General features: G+C 61.5%; 2 protein-coding genes across 2 annotated transcripts; one reads left to right on the plus strand and one right to left on the minus strand.

The window, feature by feature from the left end:
• The first annotated feature begins 1400 nt into the window (after positions 1-1400).
• NECAP1 (NECAP endocytosis associated 1) lies at positions 1401-7485 on the plus strand. Its single transcript, XM_070758123.1, has 8 exons — positions 1401-1586; positions 1841-1941; positions 2621-2725; positions 3223-3304; positions 4995-5103; positions 5218-5410; positions 5895-6003; positions 6133-7485. Exons 1-8 carry the CDS (start codon positions 1489-1491, stop codon positions 6179-6181), a joined length of 846 nt encoding a protein of 281 aa, XP_070614224.1. The 5' UTR covers positions 1401-1488; the 3' UTR covers positions 6182-7485.
• A 7928-nt stretch (positions 7486-15413) lies between these two features.
• On the minus strand, positions 15414-19027 carry MSX1 (msh homeobox 1). Its single transcript, XM_070758162.1, has 2 exons — positions 18676-19027; positions 15414-15949 (listed from the first exon to the last, which is right to left on the minus strand). The coding sequence occupies exons 1-2, from the start codon at positions 19025-19027 to the stop codon at positions 15507-15509; spliced, it is 795 nt and encodes a 264-aa protein (XP_070614263.1). The 3' UTR covers positions 15414-15506.
• Positions 19028-22457: the final 3430 nt, after the last annotated feature.

Raw genomic sequence — 22457 nt, forward strand, 5'->3', positions numbered from 1 at the left:
AGGGGCACCCGGTGGGAGGGCGGGTGGAAGGAGATGCCCCCCCCCGGTGCCTGGCTGAACGGAGCGCCCTTCCTGCCCCTGTGCTGCCCAGAAGGGGAGGCCAAAGGAGGGGGCCCAGCGTCTGGGGCAGCCCCCGTGGAGATCCTGAGGCACCTGATATGAAGCGACACCTTCCTGGAGGGCAGCCGGTCTCCCCCTTCATTGACCCATTCACTGCGGACCTGGTACAAGGAGCCCCTTAGAATTGACCCAGGTGAAAAAGCAGGTGGGGGGCCCAAGATGCCCAGCCAGCGTCCCCTTCCGTGGCCTGGTCAGGGGCTGTGGCTGCCCGAAAGAGGCCGCTTTGGCGGACGGAAGCCCCCGCCTGGTGGGCAACCCTGCCGGCCTGCCCTCTGTCCTGGGAAGGGGGTGGGGGGCTCCGTGAAGGCCCCCTCCAGCACTGCCAGGCAGGCCTCCCTGCTGGACCACGGAGGGGGCTGGGGGCTGCTGTGTCCCTGCAGCAGGGCCTGGTGGAGGGAGAGGCCCCCCCAGTGGCGTGGAAGGGAGCCCAGGCGAGGAAGAAAGAGCCCCCTCCATCCGCAGCAGGGTCTGAGCCCCAGGGCCCTCCGGCCAGCCCTCCCCCCAGGAGCTTCCTCAGCATCCGCCGGGCAATCCGAGGGCGACAGGTGGGCCCGGCCAGGGGGGTGGGCACCCGGGGGCTGGGCGGGTCCTGGAACTGGTAATTGGGGGCACGCCGGGAGGGGCCCCGGGACCCGAGGGGAGGGCGGGGGGAAGGGGCCCCCGGTGGCCTAAAGGGAGGGGGGCGTCTCACAGGTCGCACTGGCCGTCCTGCCCCCCCCCCGCCTGCCAGCGGTCCCCAAAGGGAGTTCCAGGCGGGGCGGGGGGGCTGCAGGAGGCGTCTGGTCTGCCTTCCTGGGGGGAGGGGAGGGTCCCCCCGACAGCAGCCCCCCCACTGCCCCCCCGGCCTACCTGGCCGAAGCTCCCGCGGGGCCCCCGCCGGTCCACGGGGAGGCGAGCAAAGGGGAAAGCGGCCCATCAGCGCCTTCGGTTCCGCTCTCCCGGGGCAGCGGGGGGAGGCTGAGCTGCCACAGGGAGGGGAAGGGGCTGAGCCGGGATGACTCCCCGCCACTTGACATGAGGGGGGAGCTGAAGTGCATCTGGGCGGGGGAGGGACGGAAGGATTTGCCGCCCTCCCTCCCTCGCCCCCTTCTGCCGCACCTGCGGAGGGACGCCCTGTCGGCCACACCCCGGCCCGGCCCAAGGGAGGAGCCGACAGAGGGCTCCATCCCACGAAGAGGCAGCACGGCCCTTCTGCCCCGCACGCCTCTACGGTCCGGCGTCGCCCGCGCGTCAGCGGGAAGCCATAGAGGCCAGGAGGCAGGAGCGGCGAGGGAGGGGCGGGGCGGCGGCTGCGCGCCAAGGGCGCTGGGCGGAAGTGGGCCGCGGGTCCTTCCCTTCCGGCTGGGGGTCAGCTGCGGGGGAGGGGTGATGGCGGCGGCCGAGGCGGAGTACGAGTCGGTGCTCTGCGTGAAGCCCGAGGTCAGCGTCTTCCGCATCCCGCCGCGGGCCTCCAACCGCGGCTACCGGTAGGAGGCCGAGCCCGGCGGCGCCTCCCCCCCCCGCAGGGCCTCTCGAGGGGGGAGGGGGAGCTGCTCCCCCCACGCCGTGAAGTGGGGAGGGGGTTTTGCCCCGTTTTGCGACCGTCGTCAAGCGAGGCGCCGCCGTTGAGCGAGCCCCCGTGCGAAGGCGGCGGCCAAGCGGGGTCCTGGCGCTGGCAAGGGCGGGGGGGCCGTTTCCATCCGCCGCCTGGACCGTCGCAAGTGGAGGACTTGCCTTGCAGGGCCTCGGACTGGAAGCTGGAGCAGCCGGACTGGACGGGGCGCCTGCGGGTGACCTCCAAGGGGAAGGTGGCCTACGTGAAGCTGGAGGACAAGGCCTCAGGTGGGTGAGTGGGCGGGGGGGCCTTCCTCCTCCCCCCCCCCCCCCGCGGCTGCTCTCTTTCTTCCCCCTGGGCCCCGCGTGTGTCCGTCCGTCTGTGCGTGTGTCTGTCCGTGCGTGGGGATCCTTCGGAGCAGCGGAGGAGTTTCCTCTTCTGGCCCTGGTTCCCGGAACCCTGACTTGAAGGTCTGCGGCTGGTGTGCAGCAGGGGGGGTGGGGGGCGAAAGGCTCAAACGTCTTTCCAGGCAATGGAACCTTGAAACGTCCGAAACGTAAAGGCCCTCTGACTGCACAGCACTTTAAATGCAGTATCACTTGCAGACCCTGCCCACTGCCAGCAGGTCGATCCTAACCGGCTCCAGGCCAACTCGGCCTTTCTGGGCAGTTGGGGGCAAATAATGCTGGGAGGAGGCTGCCAAGGACCCCGCAGCAGCATAGAGGTCTGAGTGCGGTTGCTGTCTGTTCATCCGATCGAGTGGCAAAGCAGATGGAGGGCCTGGTGGCAGAGGGCAGCCAAGGGGCAGGACGGCCTCCCAAGAGGGCTTCGGACCAGGCTGCCTTGTGTGGGTGGGCGATTCTGTCAAGGGGGACACACACGCACGCACAAACACCACCCTCCAAACGCCTTCTGGACAAGGGTCCAGTTCCCACTCGAAGGCGCCTCTCCTCCTCCTCCTCCTAGGGGAGCTCTTCGCACAGGCTCCGATCGATCAGTACCCAGGCATCGCAGTGGAGACGGTCAACGACTCCAGCCGGTATTTCGTCCTCCGGATCCAGGATGGAAACGGTGAGGAGGGGGAGGCGTGGTTTCTTCTCAGCTGATGGGAACGGTGTGGTGACCCCACTGAGGGCCCTGGGGTCTGTCAGCCACCCTAGGAGGGAGCCCAGAAATAGCCCCCGGGAGCCCTTCAGAGCCCTGCCTTGCCCTGGACAGAGCCAAACGCCCAGCCGGGAAGACTCTGCAGTCAAGGAGAAAGGAGCTAAAGTGGGGGAGGCTGTGCCTGCAAGCCCCCCCCCCCTCCCCTCTGGTTCTCAGCCGAGCGCCTGAGCAGCCTCCAAAGGAGCCACCATGGAGAAGGTCCCCTGGGGGGGGGAGGACTATGGTGCGGGCGTGGCAGTTGTGCCTGTTACCAGTCCGGCTGGGGGGCACCTGAGAGGAGAGGGGGGGCTTCCTTTGCGATGAACTGCCAGGCGTGGAAGGCCAAGTGGCAGAGAGCCTGTGGGAGATCTTGGGGACCTTTGGGTCTGGCGGCCAGGCTGACCGCGGCTGGCTTTCTTGTCCAGGACGCAGCGCTTTCATCGGCATCGGCTTCGGGGACCGAGGAGACGCCTTTGACTTCAACGTGGCCCTCCAGGACCATTTCAAGTGAGTCTTGCCTTGAACCCCCCAACGGGGGCTGGATCGGTTTGTGGCCTCGTCCAGGAGCATCAGGCCCTCTTCAGCCCTGAGACAAGGGTGGGGCTGCAGCCTCCCCTGGCAGGCCTCCCCTCCGCCATCCAGTGTCCATTGGGGCAAGCTCATTGGCCAGAGAATGCAAGGTGACCCTCGCCTCCAGCCAGGGCTGGACCCTCAGCGTTGCCACTTAGCCCTTGATGAGCAGCTTCAGTGCCACCACCACCACCACCACCGCGGATCAAGTGCAATTTGGGACACTTCCTGCTGGCTTCCCTAGAGAGTCAGTGGGGGCACAATCGGCTTGGGCTCTGCACCCTCCACCTCACCCCCCCAGCACCATGGCCCTTCCTCTGCTCTGGCCATTTCCCTCCCCGCCCTTCCTTAGGGTTCCTTCTGTCGTCCGTTGTGGGGAGCCAGCAGGCCGTTGACTCCCCAAGGGATCCGGGCTTCAGTTAGTCAGTGATTCATTCATTCATTCCTTCATTCAATTTTTTATGCCGCCCTTCTGCGTAGACTCAGGCTGGCTTACAACATGTTAGCAAGAGCACTTTTTAACAGAGCCACAGCCTATGCTTCCCCCCCACCCCCAATTGGGGTCCTCATTTGACCCCCCCCCCCCCTCAGAAGGATGGAAGGCTGAATCAACCTTGAGCCGGTGATGAGATTGGAACCGCTGACCTACAGATCTACAGTCAGCTTGAGTGGCCTGCAGTACCGCACTCTACCTGCTGCGCCACCCCAGCTCTTTAGTTAGCACTGCAACTGGCATCGCCACCACCAGGTGGAGCGGAATGGAATGGAATTCTTTATTTGTTAAATCTGTATGCCGCCCCTCTCTGTAATAGAAAACAATATATAATACAAATCTAATAATTAAAACTAAAAGCGCATAATTAAAACTAATACCGTACATAAACAGTATGGGCCTGTTCCCACATGCCTGACGGCAGAGGTGGGTTTTAAGGAGTTTACGAATGGAATGGAATTATTTTTATTGGCCGAGTGTGATTGGACACACAAGGGATTTGTCTTTGGTGCAGATGCTCTCAGTGTCCATAAAAGAGAAAGAGACATTGGTCAAGAACCATGAGGTCCAACACTTCATGATGGTCATAGGGGTCAAATAAGCAATGAAGAAACAACCCATATTAATGAAATTCTTAAGGACACGAGCAACAAGTCCCAGTCCTGCAGCCCTGAGTGGGAGGAAACGGGTGAGGGGGACGATGAGAACCTACCAGTAGTAGTCGTAGTAGTAGTCGTAGTAGTGCAGACTTAGTGAATAGTCCAACGGTGTTGAGGGAATGATTTGTGTAGCAGAGTGAGGGCGTTCGGGGGAAAACGGTCCTTGTGTCGAGTTGTGCTGGGGTGCAGGGCTCTGTAGCGACGTTTTGAGGGTGGGGGTTGAAACACCTTGTGTCCAGTTTATGCGAGGAGGGGTCCGTAGATCTGCCCACCGCCCTCTTTTTGCCTCCTGCAGTGGGGAAGGCAGAAGGTGGTTCTGCAGTTCTGGTTCCCCCCTGAGGTCCGTGTGGGTCTTGCTGGGGGACAGAACCAGAACTGGCCGAGTTGTCTAGTGACAGGCGCGGCAGGCTGTCCGGTGAGGGGGGTGGGGGGGCTGGCCGGGCCCCCGCCCTTGACGCAGCCTCCTGGCCCACAGGTGGGTGAAGCAAGAGACGGAGATCTCCAAGGAGTCGCAGGAGCTGGACAGCCGGCCCAAGCTGGACCTGGGCTTCAAGGAGGGGCAGACCATCAAGCTGAACATTGGGGTGAGGAGACCCCTCCCCACTCGCGCCCCTCTCCTGGAGGCTCCCTGGGGGTCTCACGTGGGGGGGGATTCCTAGGGGCCCCCACCCCCTGACACCGCCTTCCTCTCCTTACAGAACATGCCCAGCAAGAAGGGGGGGGCTGCTAAGCCCCGGCCGGCCGGCTCAGGGGGGGGGCTCAGCCTCCTGCCCCCTCCCCCGGGGGGCAAAGCGGGCCCTCCCCCTCCGGTGCCCCCCCTCTCCTCCACAGCCATCTCCAACCACGTGACTCCGCCCCCCGTGCCAAAGTCCAGCGGTGCTGGCAACACAGGTGACTCACCCAGCGGGGGCTCAAGGGGGCCCCGGACTCCAGGTGGGGAAAGAGGGAGCCTTCACCCCCACACACACACACGTGCCCCGGGGGGGGCCCTTTGGGAGGGCCTGGCAGTCCGGGGGGAGCACCAGGAGAGGCCTTGGCCTGCAAGAGACAGGCAGCTACGACCCCTCCAGGGTCCCAATTCACAGCTGGGTCCGACTGGTGCAATGCCCTCCAGCCCTCTCCTGGCCAGCAGAGTCCCTCACTCGACCACTGGTGGCAGGACAGACGAGAAACTCACTCCACGTGGGGCTCCCTGGGGGTCGTAGGTCGAGGGCTGCCTTTGCGCACTCATCTTGGGGGGTGGGGGGACCCCTGGGGCTGCAGGGAAGGGGGGGAATGAGAGCTGAAGCAGAGGAGTCGGTCCTTGGAGGGTCCTGGGGGAAAGCCGGAGGAGACCCTCCCTCTAACCAAGGACCCCCCCTCTCCCCCCCCCCAGATATCCTCCTAGACTTTGACCTGCCCCCCGCCTCCTCCTCCAAGCGCCCGGCGCCTCCCGTCGTCCCAGGGGGGGGCGATCTCTGGGGAGACTTCAACACGGCCCCCAGGTAAGAGGGAGGGTCTGCTTCAAGGTCTCCTTGGGGGAGGGGCTCTCTCAGGGGGGGAGGGGCACTTGTCCTTGTCTTCCTCCTAATCCTTTCTCCCCTACCTGCCCCCTCTCCCCCCCCCAACCCCAGTGCTGCCCCCAGTGAGGCTGCTCAGCCCTCCAGCTGGGTCCAGTTCTGATGGAGCCGAGCGGAGCAGACCAGTGACGGAGGCAGGTGGACGCCCACCCCCCCAGGATGGGACTATCTCCAACATCCTCGGCTCTCCCGTCTCCCCTCCCCATTTCCAGACAATCCTCCTGTGTTTGTGGATGTTCCTGTCCCTCATTGAGGCCCCTCGTGGTTCATCAGTGGCACCAGAATGGCTTCAGGATCTGCCCCCCTCCCCCAGGAGATAAGGGACCCGTTTCCCATCTCTGGCCGGTCCCTGGGGGGGGACGACAGGCAAACCCTGCCTCTCCTTTGGGGTGTCCAGCCCGGCTCCAGCTCCTTCCTTTGGGGCCTGGATGCGCCTGGGGGAGCGGGTGGGGGGCCTCAAGGCCGCTCCTCCTGTGGGTCTCTGGGGGGGGTCAGAGCGCCTCTGCAGTGGTCCTGGTCCGGCTTTCCCTCAGCCCCTTCCCCCCGTCCGGATCCGGTTCTGTCTCTGGTGAGCCCTTGCAAGCCCCTCCCCTGCTTTTTCCTCTTTGCTCATCTTTAGCGAGAAGACCACCTCCCAAATAGGACATGGTTGGCCCCCCCCACCCACCCCTCCTGACCTCCCCCTCCCTCCCGGGCTCCCTTCTGAACTGCAGAGGGGGCTGTGAGGAAAATTAAGCCACTCCTGGCAGCCTGCCTTCCTGGCCCACGTCCTTTTTGGGATTGGCCCCGGTCTCCCCTTGGCTCCTCTCAAAGGGCTCCAGGAAAGACCCGCCCCGCTTGGCCCACCAGGGGGGTGGGGAGCGTTCTCTTGGTGTTGCTCTAGGCCCGCCTCTCCCAGGAGGCCCCTCCCCCCCACCCCTGTTGCATGCCCTGGGCGCCCCCCCCCATGGTTTATTCAGCCATCCAGGCCCTTGCAGGGAGCCTGTCCTCCCCCCTTCTCCGCTCTCGGCCCCCTTCCTTGGCAGAGGGGGGGCCTCACGCGGAAGACCACCAGGAATGAAATGCACTTTGGCCAGGCCCCCCCACCGGACCCACTTAGACGTCCCCTCCCCCGAAGTCCCCTCCATCTGTTGACGCTGGGCTGAAGGGCCCGATTCCCCCCAGGAGAGTGGGAGGGGTGGTCCTGTCGTGGAAGGTGCCCCGCCCCTCCCTCCATGGCAGGGGAGCCCCCCCAGCCCCCCCCGACTTCCTCAGTCAGTTCTGTGTGCGTGTTTTCTTACGACTAGTATTACCTAAATAATATATTATGTATTGTCACAAAGAGAAGCACTGCTCACCTGTCTGTATATAAAGTATGAGATGTGCCGGTCCAATAAACAGCAAATAAAGGAATTAAACCTGGGAAAAGCTCTGCGCGTTGAAGGCCCGGCCGGGTCAGTCAGTCCCTGGGTTGGTGGGGGGGTGGGCTGGAGTGGGGGAGCCCCCCAGTGTGTGTGACAGGCGGGTGGGTGGAGAGACGGGTGGGGGGTGAGGGGTGGGATCCCTCTGGGTCCTTTCCAGACAAAGGCTCCCACTCATCCCAGTGGCTCCAGCTCAGAGCCGGATTGCGCACCCAGCCAGCGCCATGTCCCGGTCCATCCAGGGCGGCCTCGGATCCTCCGGAACAGCCCCTCCAGAGCGCCCCCCCTCCTCCTCCAGCCCTAATCTCCTGCAGATGCAGCCCCCAGCCCAACCAGGCGGAGGCCCTCCCGGTCTGGATCACACCTGGGCCCCGGTGGGAAGCCCACCAGCTCCGGCAGCGGAAGTGGGCTCCTCAACCTGGGCAGGGCCTCCGCGGGCTCCCTCCGGGGCCTCAAGGGAGGAGGCCCCCTGCCTCCCCCACCCGCCGTGGCTCCTCTGAAAGGCCAGGAAGCCTCCAAAGGGTGGGGGTTCTTTATCAATTTGACCTTTATGCCCCCCCCATCTCACAGGGCTCTCCGTGTCTTCTTGCCGTCGTGACCCAACCCCAAATATGGCAGAGGTCACCCTCTTTGTGCAGCCAACATGGGGTTTTCAAACATTAAAAAGTGTCCATTTTAACTTGTTTAAACACATCATCACTTCCCCTTAGAATAGAATAGAATATAGAATAGAATATACAATATAGAATAGAATATAGAATAGAATAGATTTCTTTCTTGGCCAAGTGTGACTGGACACACAAGGAATTTGTCTTTGTTGCAGACGCTCTCAGTGGAGATAAAGGAAAATACTGTACATACATTTGTCAAGAATCAGGAGGCCCAACACTTGGTGATGGTTATGCCCTCAACCTACACCGTCTATCTTGTCAGTGATCCGCCCGTGGCTTCCCCTGCGGTGGGTTCCCAAGGCTCTCGCAGACTCCCCCCCTTCCCTTCGACTGGAGCAGCAGGGAGGGAGGGAGCGAGGCCGCCTGAGGAGGGGTCTGCGGGGGAAGCAGCCGGCCAGGCCAGAAGGAAGAGAAGGTGTAAGACTTGCACCCAAACTTTTTGCTTAGTTTACTTAATAAAACACAACAACAGAGAGGAAGAAAAATAGAGTGAAGTCCGCAAGAGAGAAGGGAAGCCAAAGACTTCTCACAGGGAAGTTTTACGCAACCTTCCATCAGGATCCTCCCCCAGGTGTAACTTGCACCTTGGAGCAGCTCCCCTCAGGGCTTCCACCCCCCCAACGAGTAAGGGGGGGCAGGCCTTCCTCTCTCCCCCCCCCCAATTCTCCAGGGGCTGCTCCCGGGCAAGTGGGGAGGCCCAGAGGGTCCCTTCGGTCACCCCCACCACCCATTTGCACCCGGTGATCATTTTGGGTGGTTCAAAAGAATAAGGATGTCCAGAAATATTAAATCATACCTTAGAGTTAAATTAATAGATTTAATCACCTTTCCCCAGAGTATAATGACTTCAGGACATGTTTTAATGAACTCCAACAAAATGGTCTTTTAATTGCATCTTGGGTGCAATTCACCCATTTATTTTCTAGTCAGACACAATGAATTCAATGAGTTTGAAATATTATTTTTGGTTGAATAAACGCTAATCTAAGATCCACTCAAAATTTCGACACTGACAATTTCCCATTGTTTAGTCAAAAGAGGAGCCCTCAGTTTCTCACTCCATTCCTTTAAAACTTGCCTATTAAATTGATTTATTGATAATGGATATGACTGTGGGGTTTTTTGGTCTCATACAATGTAATGATGCATTTAATAATTCAGGGGGGTTTGAAGCTGGAGATGCCCCTCTTCCAAAATACAAATCAGTGGCCCCTGAACTGAAGAGCAATGGTGGGGTGGGGGGTCAGGTCTTTATCTCTTAAAAGAGAAGGATCAAGGCAGCATTTCCAGCTCCAATGAGCTTTTTGTGCCTGTTAGGTACCTTGGGGGGGGTCTCTGCAGGTTTCTCCCTAGTTCTTTCACACAAGGATGGTCTGAGTCCCCAGAAGCTTCCCCCCCCCCCGCACATGGGGGTCTGCAGCATGTTGTGCTGATCGATTTCATTGAACAAACATCTCCCTGTCTGTTTTTCACTGTATCCTTCAAGGGGAGAAATTGTGACTCTTAGTCAGGAAGGGTTTGGTTTTAATCTCTGTCCCAGTCGGGCAGCTCCTGTTCTCACACTTTCCAAACTCCTCCAATGCTCCTTTCGCTGCGGGGGGGGGGGAGAGAAGGGATGGCCAGAGAGGAGGGGGGGTCAAAGGGGCTGGGTGGGAGAGGAGCCCACTTTGTTTGCAGGGCCACACCTGGCACTTCCCTTCCGACCCCCCCGACCCCCCCTCCCTGGACCCTCTTGCTAAAGGGTCAGGCAGCCCCAAGGCCAGCAAGGGGATTCAAAACGAGGCCTGGGGGCCCCCCACCCTTGATCCCCCAGGAAGAAAGGCCCCCCTGAGGCCGCGGGGGGGGGGGGGGAGGCAGAGGCAGCCACGCCTTTCCCCTCTTTGGGCTTCCTGGGGGACCCCCTGCCTCGCTTCCTTCCCAGCTGCTGGTTGGGCCCTGGTGGGGGAGGGGTCGGGAAGGGGAAGCCCCGCCCCATGTGGGAGGAGCCTCTGCCCAGTCCAAGCCACCAAGGAAAAGGAGAAACCCGAAGGTGAGAGGGGGAGGAGGAGGGGGCTGCCTAGTTAGCCTTCTGACACACACACACACCCGCTCCTTCCCCTGGGCCTCTTTATCAGCCTGGACATGGTGTGTTTCCCGCCACTTTCCTCCCCTTCTGACAGCCGGAGCTTCCCTTGTTTTGTGACGCAGGAAATCCATTCGGGCTTAAATTTGGCCCAAACTCTGTTCTTGAATCTCCGCTGATCATTTGTTGTGGCTGCAGTTGGATTTTCCACTTCAGTTCCACCACCACCACCACCACCAAAAAAATGGATAAATCAGGGACCCTGCTTGGCGAATTGATGGGTTTTTCAGCCTGGCGGGGAAGGTTTACAATAATAATCTGCGTGGGTTGGTTCCTCACTGGTGGAATTGCTCTGGAACATTAGCAAAAGAATAAAAACTCCCAAGAGTTCAATACAAAGTTCAATTTCTACAATTCTTAAATAGATTATGTCTTCTCCTCCAATTCTTACCAGTTTTCTTTTAACAAGACCAGCACCTATGATTACATCTTCCTTCAGTGTTGCAAGGTTTGTGGTATTTGGTGTCACATGATTTTCCCTTAAGTTATAGCATCGGGAAATTTTACCAATTTTTCTAGGGCCTCCCAGTGTTACATAATACTGTAATTATTTCTTTAAAATGTTTCATTAGCTTTATCATGAGATAGTTCCTTGTGCAGTGGTACCTCTACTTAAGAATGCCTCTACTTAAGAACTTTTCTAGATAAAAACTGGGTGTTTAAGATTTTTTTGCCTCTTCTTAAGAACCATTTTCTATTTAAGAATCTGAGCCCGGCCAGTTTCCTGCCATTCCCCCTTTAATCCCGCCCATCTCAGGCTTTTCTGGGCTGCCGGAGGAGCCTTTTGGTGGCACTTAAGGAGGCTTTGGCAGTCCAGAGCGAACGGAGCATTTTCAATTATTTTTTTACATTGGCTGCGAAGAAGAACGGCGGGACGCGTGGGGCAGGCCGTGCACAGGATCCGGGACGCCAAGAGGGGCCTCTGTGTGTGTGTGTGTGTGTGTGTGTGTGTGTGTGTGTGTGTGTGTGTGTGTGTGTGTGTGTGTGTGTGTGTGTGTTGCGATAGTGAGAAGAAAGGGAAGCGGGAGAGCTGCTCGGCGGGGACGAGGCTTCCCACAGGCTCCCCTGCTTGGATCCGGGGTAGCGCTCTCGGCCACCAAAGCCTGCAGGGGAAAGGAAAGGGGGAAAGGGGGGGCGGGTCGGTTTTTGGCCTTCAGCGGGGCTCTAGTGATCTCTCTGCGCCCGTTAAGGACCAAGTTCCCCCCCCCCCCCAAGAGCGACGCTCTCTCGAAGGCTTCAGGCGAAAGGGAGGCAACCTCCCACAAATCCACAGCTTGTGTCGTTGCTGTTGCGGCTCCTTCTCTGCAGACCCTGGAACCAGAGCGCAGCGCAGGGGGGTCTTTGCCCGAGGAGAGAAGCCCAAGGGGGCAGCAGGAATGAAGCGGCAGGCGGAGAAGACCAACGGGGGGGGGGGATAAGAGAAAACGGAGACGGGGAATTTAAGATGCCGCCAAAGCTGCCCAAGGCGGTTGGTGCAGTTAACTGCGAGGGGCTGGGGGGGGGGCGTTCCATAATTCGCTGCAACCTTCTGTCCGTCCGGGATCCGAAGCGGGATTCCCGCACAATCAGACGCGGAGCCTGGCGGGACAGGCGCAGGATCCCTTCGCCTTTTCAGGGATGAGAGTATTTCAAACATTGTTGACTTTCCTTCTGAGCTCGAAAGGAAGGAACTGCGGCGGCTCATTTAAAAGAGGGACGGAACTTGATTCCTCCGTAAAATATATACCGGCATGTCAGGGTTAAATCATCCTTTATGCTCCTCAGTCCTCCCCGGGGGTTTTGCCCATGTTTGTTAGATATATTAAAAGGCGCAAGAGAGAAGAATCGACCGATTGTAGCTCCTCCGTTTTCCAGGTGTTGAGTGTGGTTTGAATTTCCCCGGTCTCCCCCCCCCCCCCCCGCGTCTCCCTCCGGGAAAGGGCCTTCCCTCCTCTTGTGGCTATTCTCAAGGGCTGGCTAACTTTGGGGGGAGGGGGAGACTGGGACCCCCACCTTCGCTGGAGGTGGGGGAATAATCCACACCCAAGAGACCTCTGGCTCTAATACAGGGGAATGGAACAGATTTAACGTCTTACATAAATTTAGCTTCTAACGCTAAAAAGTCCGTCTGAAATGACCCGTTGAGCGATTCTGGCCACTGCGGACCGTGTAAAATATTGTGAGGCCTGGCAACATTTCAGCTCCCTGCCAGATATCTGCCCTTTTCCGGACATCATAATTCTAGGCTCCAGGTGGGGGGTGTTCACCTAAACTTCAGGAAAGCGTTCGGAGCCCTGAGCTGACTCTCGGGCGAGGCAGAGCGATTGAACGGAGGTCAGCCACGATGCAGCTTGACGGATTCTGGATCCCGAGGATCTCTCTGGGCAGATCGGGCGCCACCTCGCTCGCCCCACCGTTTGGGAGGAAACGGCGGGACTGAAACGGAGTCAACCAGGCGGCCCAGAACCAGGGAGTCTCTCCGTCCGGGGTAGCAGCAGCCCGGCGCCGGGGTCTTCCCGGAGGGACGGAGCCCCAATCGGCCCACCCGGGGTCTCCCCCCCCAGCCCTCTTTCAGCAGAGCCCCCCGCCGCGCCCGCCAAGCGGAGCGGCTCTCTGGGAAGGGAAGGCGGCCCCAAAGCGGCCCCGGGCGGAGAGAAAAGCTAGGAAGGAGGGCGGGATCCCCCCGCTTCCCGTTTCTTCCCTCAGCGCGGGATGGAGGCCGAATGCCGGAAGGCCGCGACTCTTCTCCTGCGGGGTTTCTGCACCGGGGAGGGAGGGAGGGCTGGGCTGCCTCCAGCTTTACCCACAGGGGGCCGGACGGGGGTCCCGCGCTGGCGGAGGTTTCCCCAGGACAGGGGGCCCTCGGGGCTGCTCCTCCCAAAGGGGTCGACTAGGGAAGCGGCAGAAAGGGCGCCTCGGGCACGGGGGGGGGGTGTTTTTTGACCCTTTGAGGCCCTCCCTCTCCGAAGGAGGCAAATCCCGCGCCCTCCCCACGAAAGGAGCCGGGTACCGCACGCGCCCCTTCCACTTGGGCAGAAGCCTCGGCTGGGGCTTCGTTGGCAGAGAGCCCGGCCCGGCCCCAAAGCCCCCTTTGCCAGCGGCGCCAACCGGGCGAGCTCCCCCCCCCCTGCCCACGGGAGCCACGTGCGCCCCCTGCACCGGTTCGCCCCCTTAGCTGAGCAGAACCCCGGAGCTCCAGCTGGACCGGGGACGAGAGCAGAAGCGCCTCGTTTCAAAAGAGGCAGAAAAGTCATTTACTTCATGGGGAGTCCCGCAGAGAAACCCAACTGGCCATGTGGTGGAGGGGGCCCCCGACAAGGTGTTAAGATGCAATGCCTTTATCTGACCATGGTTTGTCAAATGCATCGATGACTCCACCCAACTGACTCTCAAAGGGTCTTTTCGCCAAAGGGAGGGAAGGAAGGAGGGGAGGGAGGGAGGAAGGAAGGATGGAGGGAAGGAAGGAGGGAAGGGAGGAAGGAAGGAAGGGAGGAAGGGAGGGGAAAATAACTGGTGCCGGAGGCCTGGAGATCGCTTGGGTGGGGGCTGCAAGTGCCCCGCTTATGAAGGCCGGAGTCCCCCGGAAAGTCAAGGGGGCAGCCAGGGCCACGATAGGGATAAAGCCAAACGGCCACTCGGGCTTTTCTCACGACCGGACCTCTTTCCCAAAGTGCCCACCAACATCTCCCAGGCTGCCCCCCACACACATTGAAACCCCTGGACTATCAACGGAGAGCCAAGCCTCCCGCTCCTTAATACCAGCACTGATGAAGTCACCTAGCTGGGTCGTGAAAGATCTGCCGGAACCCCACCGGGAGCCCCGGTGTCAACCCGGGGCTACAAATGTCCTTCCCCTGGTCTCGAGGCCCGGATCTCGCAGGGGAGTCCCAGCCGGGAGGGTTTGGGATGCCGGCGACACCTCCCCCGCCCCTCGCAGGGCTCCTGCGCCGCCTCCCGGCCGTGCCCCGGGAATCCGGAGGAAGCCAGGTAGCCCTCCCCGCCCGAATCTCGGCTTCTGGAGGCAGCGGGCGGCCTTGGGAGACCCCCACAAAGCGGAGACCGCTCGCTCTCTTTTTCCATTTCGAAGCGCCGAAGCTCCTAACCCTTCCACGGTCCCCCACGAGCGCTTCGCGCCGCACGCTGAAGGGACCACTAGCGGCGTCGCCGCCCGCAAAGCGGTCCCTCCAGCCGAGCGAGCCTTGTGCGGTGGGCGCTCCGTCTCTCGACCTCGCTAAACCTCCGCAGTTGTGGACAGGCCGGCGGAGGCTCCAAGCCCCCGCCGGCCACGGGACAAGCAGGCGGCGCTTCCCGGGAACTTTACCGGCCCAGGCTTGGCTAACCCGCCCCTCCCCCCCACACACAGCCCCTCCGAAGTCCCCGCGCTGAATTGGGCCTGAGACACACACACGCCCCGACCTCCCCCCCCTCCCCAGGCCGCGGCGGACTCTTCCTTCTCCGGGCAGAGCCTGATTGGCCGCGCCAATTAACCCGAGACTTGGCCACCCGGGAGTCGCCTTTCCCGGAGACCCGGAGGCGGGAAGAGCGGCTGCCCCCGCGGAGCTTCCCATCATGGTCGTTCCCTCGAGGACTCGACCCCGCTCTGCCCGGGCCGGGTGTGCTTGCAAATGTTTCCCTGGGAATTAAAGGCCAGGCGGGTGACGCCGACTTGGGAGGAGGCCCCGCTGGACCCGAGAGAGCTTCCCGCAAAGTCAGCGGGTGCCCCGAAGGAGGAGGATGTGCTCAGGGGCTGGAACGGGCGTCCAGAGTCTGCGAGGGGGCGGCGTGGCTTCGGGTCCCGGGCCAACCCAGGTTGATCGGCCTGTCGGATCTGAGGAAAAACGGCGCTGCTGGATCCCGTCGCACTCACGAGAGCCCACGGCGGTCCCGCCTCCCTCGGTGCACCTGCTGCTCTCGCCTGACCCGAAGCTCCCCCTCCGCAGGGTTAAGCCACACACACCCCTTCCAAATACGGGCGGCTAAAGAGGCGGGGCGGGGGGCAGCGGGCCCCGGGCTCGGCCCAGAGCGCAGGGCAGGCCGGCAACCAAAGGGCCGCGGAAGAAGCACGCGGAGATCCCGCAGGTGGGTCGGGAGGAAGGCAGGCGCCCCACCCGCTCACCCCGCTCTCGTTTAAAATTAATTTATTTATCAAATATAGCTATGAATATAAAGGACCATGATAACTTTTCCGACTGTACAGTATGGTACACGGGGGCGCCCGGGGGAAGCGCTGTCCGGGCGGGGCGGGCGCGGAGGGTCCTAGGCCAGGTGATACATGCTGTAGCCAACGTGCGCGGCCGCGTAGAGTCCGAGGGGCGCCACGGGCAAGGCGGCGGCGGCGCGCTGGAAGGGTCCCCCGGAGGCGTAGAGGGAGGTGCCGGCCACGGCGGGGCTGCCCAGCGGGAAGGAGAGGCCGAAGGCGGCGGCGGGCGGCAGGAGCGGCTTGGCGGCCATCTTCAGCTTCTCCAGCTCGGCTTCCTGCAGCCGCTTGGCCTTGGCGCGCCGGTTCTGGAACCAGATCTTCACCTGCGTCTCGGTCAGGCTGAGCGAGCTGGAGAACTCGGCCCGCTCGGCGATGGACAGGTACTGCTTCTGCCGGAATTTGCGCTCCAGCGCCAGCAACTGCGCCGTGGTGAAGGGCGTGCGAGGCTTCCGGTTGGTCTTGTGCTTGCGGAGGGTGCAGGCCGGCGGGCTGGGGCGCCCTGCGGGGGGAGAGAGAGAGTTGAGAGGCCAGCCCCGTTCCAGGAAACACCCCCCCCGCCCGCGCTGCGGTCCGCCCGGGAAGAGGAGGACCCGTTCGGTTCATCTGCAAAGCGGCCTCCCCCACCCGCCCCCAGGTTGAAAGGCCGCGAGGGCCGCCGAAGGTCCCGGGATCGGCGCGACTGCAGGTCCCGGCTTCCCACGTCCGGCGCCTCTGGCTCAGAATCCCGCGAAACTCCTCTCGGAGGCCGAAGTCAGGCTCGGTCCTGTGGTGAGGGAGGCCGGGAGTTTATTATTTATTTATTTATTTATTTATTTATTTATTTATTTATTTAGATTTGTATGCCGCCCCTCTCCGCAGACTCCGAGTGGCTTTAGGTGGGGGATTTAGGTGGGGGATTATTATTATTATTATTATTATTATTATTATTATTATTATTATTATTATTAATAAAATTTTGTATGCCGCCCCTCTCCGCAGACTCGGATTCCTTTTTCCTTCCCAAAATTCCCAGGAGGAAAAAAATGGAGGGGCGGGCCTGCTTTGCCCCCCCCCCCAAGCCTTCTCCCGGGCGCGCTGGGAAAGGAGGCGCAGGCCAAAGCAAAGGGGCGACGGTCGCCCGAGAGAGTGTCGGGGTGGAGAAGGGCCGGGCCCTAGACTTTTGTGCGGGAAGAGAGCCGCCAATCGGGAGGAGGCGGGGAAAGAATCTGCCCCGGGAGATCCGCGCGACCGGCTATTCCGGCGGGCCTGCTGGGACTCCGAATGGGGGCGTGAATGTTACAAGAAGGGTCCTTCGTTGTCTTCATAACTTTTTATTCCCATGGTAACTTTTATACTGTTTTATGTGTTGTTAGCCGCCGAGTCCACTGGGGTTTGGCGGCATACAAATCTTGTTAAATAGAGAGCTCCGCTTCCCCATATCAGCCTACCCCACATTGCAGGCACGGAAGGATGGGGATCGCCCCTTCCTTCCTCCTCTTCCTGCCTCCTTCGTTCCTTCCTTCCTTCCCTCTCCCTCCCTCCTTCCTTGCTTCCTCCTCTTTCTGCCTCCTTCCCTCCCTCCCTCCCCCTCCCTCCTTCCTTCTCTTTCTGCCTCCTTCCTTCCCTCCCTCCTTCCTTCCTCTTCTTTCTTTCTGCCTCCTTCCTTCCCTCCCTCCCTCTCCCTCCCTCCCTCCTTCTCTTTCTGCCTCCTTCCTTCCCTCCCTCCTCCTCCCTCCCTCCTTCCTTCCTTCCTTTCCTCCCTCCTTCCTTTCTTCCTCCCAACTGTTTCTGCCTCCTTCCTTCTCTCCTTCTCTCCCACCCTCCTTCCTTCCTCGGCCTGCTCAAACGGGGCACCGTTACACCTGCGCGGAGACAAGGAGTAGTCTTCTCCCTGTGGCAAATGCGCCTTGCGGGGCAGGTGGGATCGCTCCGGCTTCCCTTCCTTCAGGTCTCAAGAAACGCGGTGGCCGAGGCAGCCCCGTGAGTAAGAGACAGGAATGAATCGGATTCTCTCGGGATCTTCCTGATGGGCAACGGGGAGACCCGCTTCACTCGCCCGGAGAGAGAACCGGGCGGGCGGGCGCTGGTGGCCCCTACGGAGCTTATTTATTTATTAATTAGATTTGTATGCCGCCCCTCTCCGAGGACCTGGGGCGGCTCACAACGTATCAAGAATAACGTAGCAAATAACATAAACAATCCAATTAATATGACTAAAAAGACTTTAGGGTTTCCTCCAGAAACCCCCCGAAGGCGCCCTTTTCCCCAGAGGCAGCGGGACTTTCCGGTCTGTTTCTCTTCGGAGACTTTGGGCTTCTCCTCCGGGAAGCTTCTTCGCGAGAAGCGAAACGTCTTCAGAAAAAGGGGGAGTCCAGTTGCCTCTCGGAAAAGCGCTTTGGGGGCCGCCCGGAAGGGCACCGGTTTCACTTAGCGGTCCCCGTTTCGTTTCGCTTAACGGCCCCTGTTTTCTCGGGGCGCCTGCTCGTTGCGTTTCAACGGCGGCTCTTCGGCGAGTCCTGCCAGTTTTCTTCTCCGCCGTTTAATTCCGTCCAAGGCCGGAGAGAAACGTCCGCCCGGCTCACCCGCGGGAAAGACCCGGAAGGCCATCAGAACGAGGCCCGAGGACGCGCGGGCGTCGCTCCCAAACGGGCTCCCGGGCAGCGGCGGCGGGCTGGCGAAGCGGGGCCTGAGCGCGCAAGGCAGGTGCTCTCTTCGCCCGCATTGGAGCGGCCGCCGGCGGGCCCAGGAGAAGCGGGCGGGGGGCCCGGCTGGAGGTCTCGGGGGTCTACGGAGGGGAATCAGCTCCGGCTCGCGTGTCTGTGTGTGTGTGTGGAATCGCTGCTGGGTTTCTGCTGCGCGTGTAAATCGGACGGAGGCGGCTGGGCAGGTTCCCATCGCGTCCCCCTTTCGGGCCCGATGTGGGCAACCGGCGCAGCTGGGGCGAGAGGGGTGTGAGGGCCGGGAAGGGGTCGCGCAGCTCTGAGGCCAAAACCGCCTTGCAGCCGAGGGGAGCTCCCGGGTCACCCCTTGTGGGACAGGAAAGGACAGCTCTCCCTCGGCGGGCAAGAGGAGGCGCTCCGGGTCCTGGGACCGGGCTGGACCGTGGCAGTCCCGCGGGCATCCTTCGGCCGAGTCGGAAGCGGCTTCCCACGACAAAGGGATCCCTGCTGCCCGGGACCTTCGGCCTTGAGCGCCCCCGGGGCGAGGAGGGGGCTTCCCGGGACTTGGGGCGGTGGGGCCACTTACTTGGCGGCGACGGGGAGAAGCGGCGGGCGGGCCTCCAGGACGAGCGGTCGGCCTTCTCGGGGCTTTCGGCCCTGGCCGGAGCTTCATCGGGAACTTTCGCCAAGGCTCCCACGCCGAAGGGGCCGGGCAGGAGCGGGGGCGAGGCGGAGGCTCGGGCCGGCCGGGGACTGGGGGCGTCGCGGGGCCCGCTGCCGGCTTTGCGGGGCTCGGCCATGAGCGCTTCCACGCTGAAGGGCAGCAGAGCCGCGCGTGGCTTCTCGCCCTCCCCCGCCTCCGCCTCCTCGTCGCCCCGCATGGCAGTCCCGGGGGCCGGCGGCTCCTTCGCCGAAGTCATGGCGGGCCCGGGGGCCATGCGGCGGGGGCCGGGGCGGCGCGGGGGGCGCGCATGGAGCAGGCGAGGGCGGGCGGGACCGCGCGCGGCTGCACTCCGGGACACTTTGCGCGGCGCGGCTAATAAAGCAAGGCGCCTGTGCCGGCGGCCAATCCGCGCGGCGAGGGGAGGGTCTCTGGCTTCCTATTGGACACGGCGCCCGGTGAGGACCCCCGGGGGGGAGGGCGACGGGTCCTCGGCCGGGAAGAGGCGCCGGGTGGGGGGACGACCGTCGGGCTGGCTCGGCCGCTGCGCTTCCCGGGACCGCTTCGGACTTTCTCCGCCTGTCCCCGCATTGAGGGGTCGCCGGACCGGGCTTGCCGCTCTCCTTGGCCGTTCCCGCCCCGGAGGGAAGCAGCGGCGGGCGTGTGTGTGTGCTTGGCTGGGTTTCTAGCGGAGGTGGACAGGGAGGAACGAAACTCGCTCCTTTCGGGGGATTTCCTGGGGCGAAGGCCGGTCGGCGGCTTCGGGACTCCCTCCCACGCGAGCCCGGGAGCTGAGCCGCTAAATGCCGCAGGTCGGCCGTGAACGATGGAGCCCGTCAGGCCTCCGGGCCCGAACCAATCAATCTGCCTTCCGTGGGGCAGAGGCAGCGCCACCCGCAGCAGCCGTTTCCCGTTCTTTGATTTCGTGGGTCGAAAAAGAGATTTTGAAAACAGGGTTCAGGCGGCGGTCTCCAAATGGGGGGCGGAGCGGGGAGATGGCGCGAGGGCCGGAAGAGGCGCCCCCCGAAGCTCCCGCGTCCTCCAGCCCGCCCCGCCCCCCTCCTTTGGCCCGGGCAAGAGGCTCCGACGGGAGCGCAGGCCTGTCCTTTCCGGGAAGCGGCCGTAGGCGGCCCAAGTGGGCGAGCTCCGGCGGAGGGCACTGCCCGCCCTTCCCCTCGGGGCCATTGGGACTGTCGGAGCTCGGTCGGACCCCGGCGCTCGGTCGCCCTTCCAGGCGCTCGGACCCCCCACCCAACCCATTCCCCCTTTGCCGCTCTCTAGGTTTCCGCCACCGACCAGGCCCGCCGCCCCTCTGCAAAGGGGGGGGGGCTCTTTGCCCGAAGTAGCGGGGACGCTCACGCAGCCTCCGGAGCAGAAGAGCGGAGACCCAGCAACGAAGACGAGCGAAGACTTCCACCCCAGCCTCCAGGTTGGTAAAAAGGGGGCGGCGGGTGGGGTGGGGTGGGCGCTGCAAATCTGCCCAGGCTACGGGACGCCGCGAGTGGGAGGGCTGCAGCCGGCGCCTCGACGCCCATCGCAAAGTCCCCCTCCCGGCAAAGGGCTCTTGAGTCAGGGCGGGGCCCCCTCTGGGGGTTCTGGAAGCCGCCGCCGCCGCCGCCGAGTGAAGAAGCGCTGGGGGCTTTCCAGAGGATGGAGTCGGCTTCTTCCTTGATCACCATCAATCGTCCCTCAAATTCTACCCTCGGCGTTGCCCTGATACCCGGACTGGAAGGGAGGAGGAGAGTCGCCGGTGGGGGGGGGGGGGTCAGAGGCTAGCGATCCCTCCCCCACCCGAAGGCCGGCTGGGAGGGCCCGGGGGCGCCTTCTGTGACCCGCGAGGGTCTCTTAAAGACTCAGGCTGCCGGCGGGGGGGGGGCGCTCATAGCAGTCGGCTGGACGAGGTGTGCGCGCGTGGGGGCTAGATGGTCATCGAGGGGAGCTTCCTCATCGGTTCCGCGCTGTTTGCGGCCCTTTCCCCACGTTCGTTGCTTATACGGACCCGGGAAACCTTCCGGCCTAATTATTTCTTCTTATTCTTGTTATTAAACTTACAGGCGCCCCACAGACTCGGCTGTAGCTGATCCGGATCCTTTTGGGCTGCGCCTTCCTTCCCGGAAGAAAATCTGCCTGGTCCTGCGTGCAGGTAACTCTCCAAATCTGCAGGCACCATTCGGCGGCCTGGACAGTGATGGAGGTGCAGGTGACACTCGGTGATTCCTCGGTAGAAATGGATCAGCCGCTCCTGGGGCAGTTGGAGCTTCCTGAGTTGGTGCAGAAAGAACATTCTTGGTGGTGCTTTTTGGATGACGTTACTGATGTTAGGTGACCATTTTAGGTCTTGAGATAGGATAGAAGCTAGAAGGTCTCTCCTGTTGATACTGTGTTGTCGAGTATTGTGAGAGGTGGAAGGGTGGAAGGGTTTCTCCTAAAGTCTACCACCATTTCTACGGTTTTGTGTGTGTTCAGTTCTAGGTTGTTCCGGTCACACCACAAGCAATGTTCCCTCTGATTCTTCTTCGGTGTGGGCGGAAAAGCCTAATGTCTGAGCTGCACATTTCCATGCCTGGGCGTGGATCGGTTAGAAACAAAAGGGAGTCACGAGACCTCAGGAAACACAGCAACGGTCATAAATATGAAACGTTTTGATCACCTGATCATTGGGCTGCTGCGAAGGTCCTAAGTGTGAAAAGGGGGCATATGTCACTTTTTTCAGGGCCGTTGCAACTTTGAACAGTCACTAAATGAACCATTGTAAGTCGAGGACTACCTGCCTTCTTCCTTAGATGTTTTCTGTGGAGCTTCAAAATAGAGTTCTTATCTGCTGAGGGTGCTGGTCAGACAGATAATCCTCAACTTCTGACCCCAATGGAGGCCAATGTTTCTATCTCCTGAGTAATTAAGTTAGTTCTGCCTCACTTTTCCACCTTTCTTGCCACAGTCGTTAAGTGTGGTCCACAAGGATAGTTGTTCAACCTCCCCTCTGTATGCGGATTCATCATTGTCTCCAATGAGTCCGATCACTGTTGTATCCTCTGCAAACTTCAGTAGTATAAAAGAAGGATCCTTGGAGATGCAGCCATTAGTGTATACAGAGAAGTGGGGAGAGTACACAGCCTTGGGGGGGGGGGGCTGTGCTAATTGTACAGGCATCTGGTGTGATTTTGTGCAGCTTCACCTGCTGCTTCCTGTCTGTTAGTAACAGGAGAGTTCTCCCACTTCCCCCGCGGAGTAGCGGAAGGGGCCGTGGGGAGTTGGCGGGGCTCCCTTGACGCCCACCGGCTGACTCTGCCTTCAAGCCGGGCGGGGAGAAGGGGCCACGCCTGGAGCTGCCCCGGGTCCAGGGCTCTTTGGTGGCTCTCACGCTAGCCATCCCGCCCCCTCTGCGGGCCTCTCCTGTCGCTCCAGAGGCCCCTCCTCCGCCAACAGGTTCTGGGTTTCGGACCGGAGGAAGGGCCGGTGAGGGAAAGTTAAGAGCCGAAGCCCCCACCCCCACCCTTCAGGTTCTGCCCGGCCCAGCCAGTGGCTGCCAGGGAGACTTGGGGCCCGGAAGGGCTGGAGGCCTCCTGGGACCCTTTTAAGAAACAAATTAGAATGACTTTATAATATGTAAATAGATATTTTGCTCTTGGGTTAAAACGGTTTATACAAGAAACACCCCCAATTGGTGTTGGGGTATGAATGTTTGCCTGGTGGTGGGCACAATCACT

Source organism: Erythrolamprus reginae, chromosome 7 (genome assembly GCF_031021105.1).
Source record: "Erythrolamprus reginae isolate rEryReg1 chromosome 7, rEryReg1.hap1, whole genome shotgun sequence".
Classification (NCBI taxonomy): domain Eukaryota; kingdom Metazoa; phylum Chordata; class Lepidosauria; order Squamata; family Dipsadidae; genus Erythrolamprus; species Erythrolamprus reginae.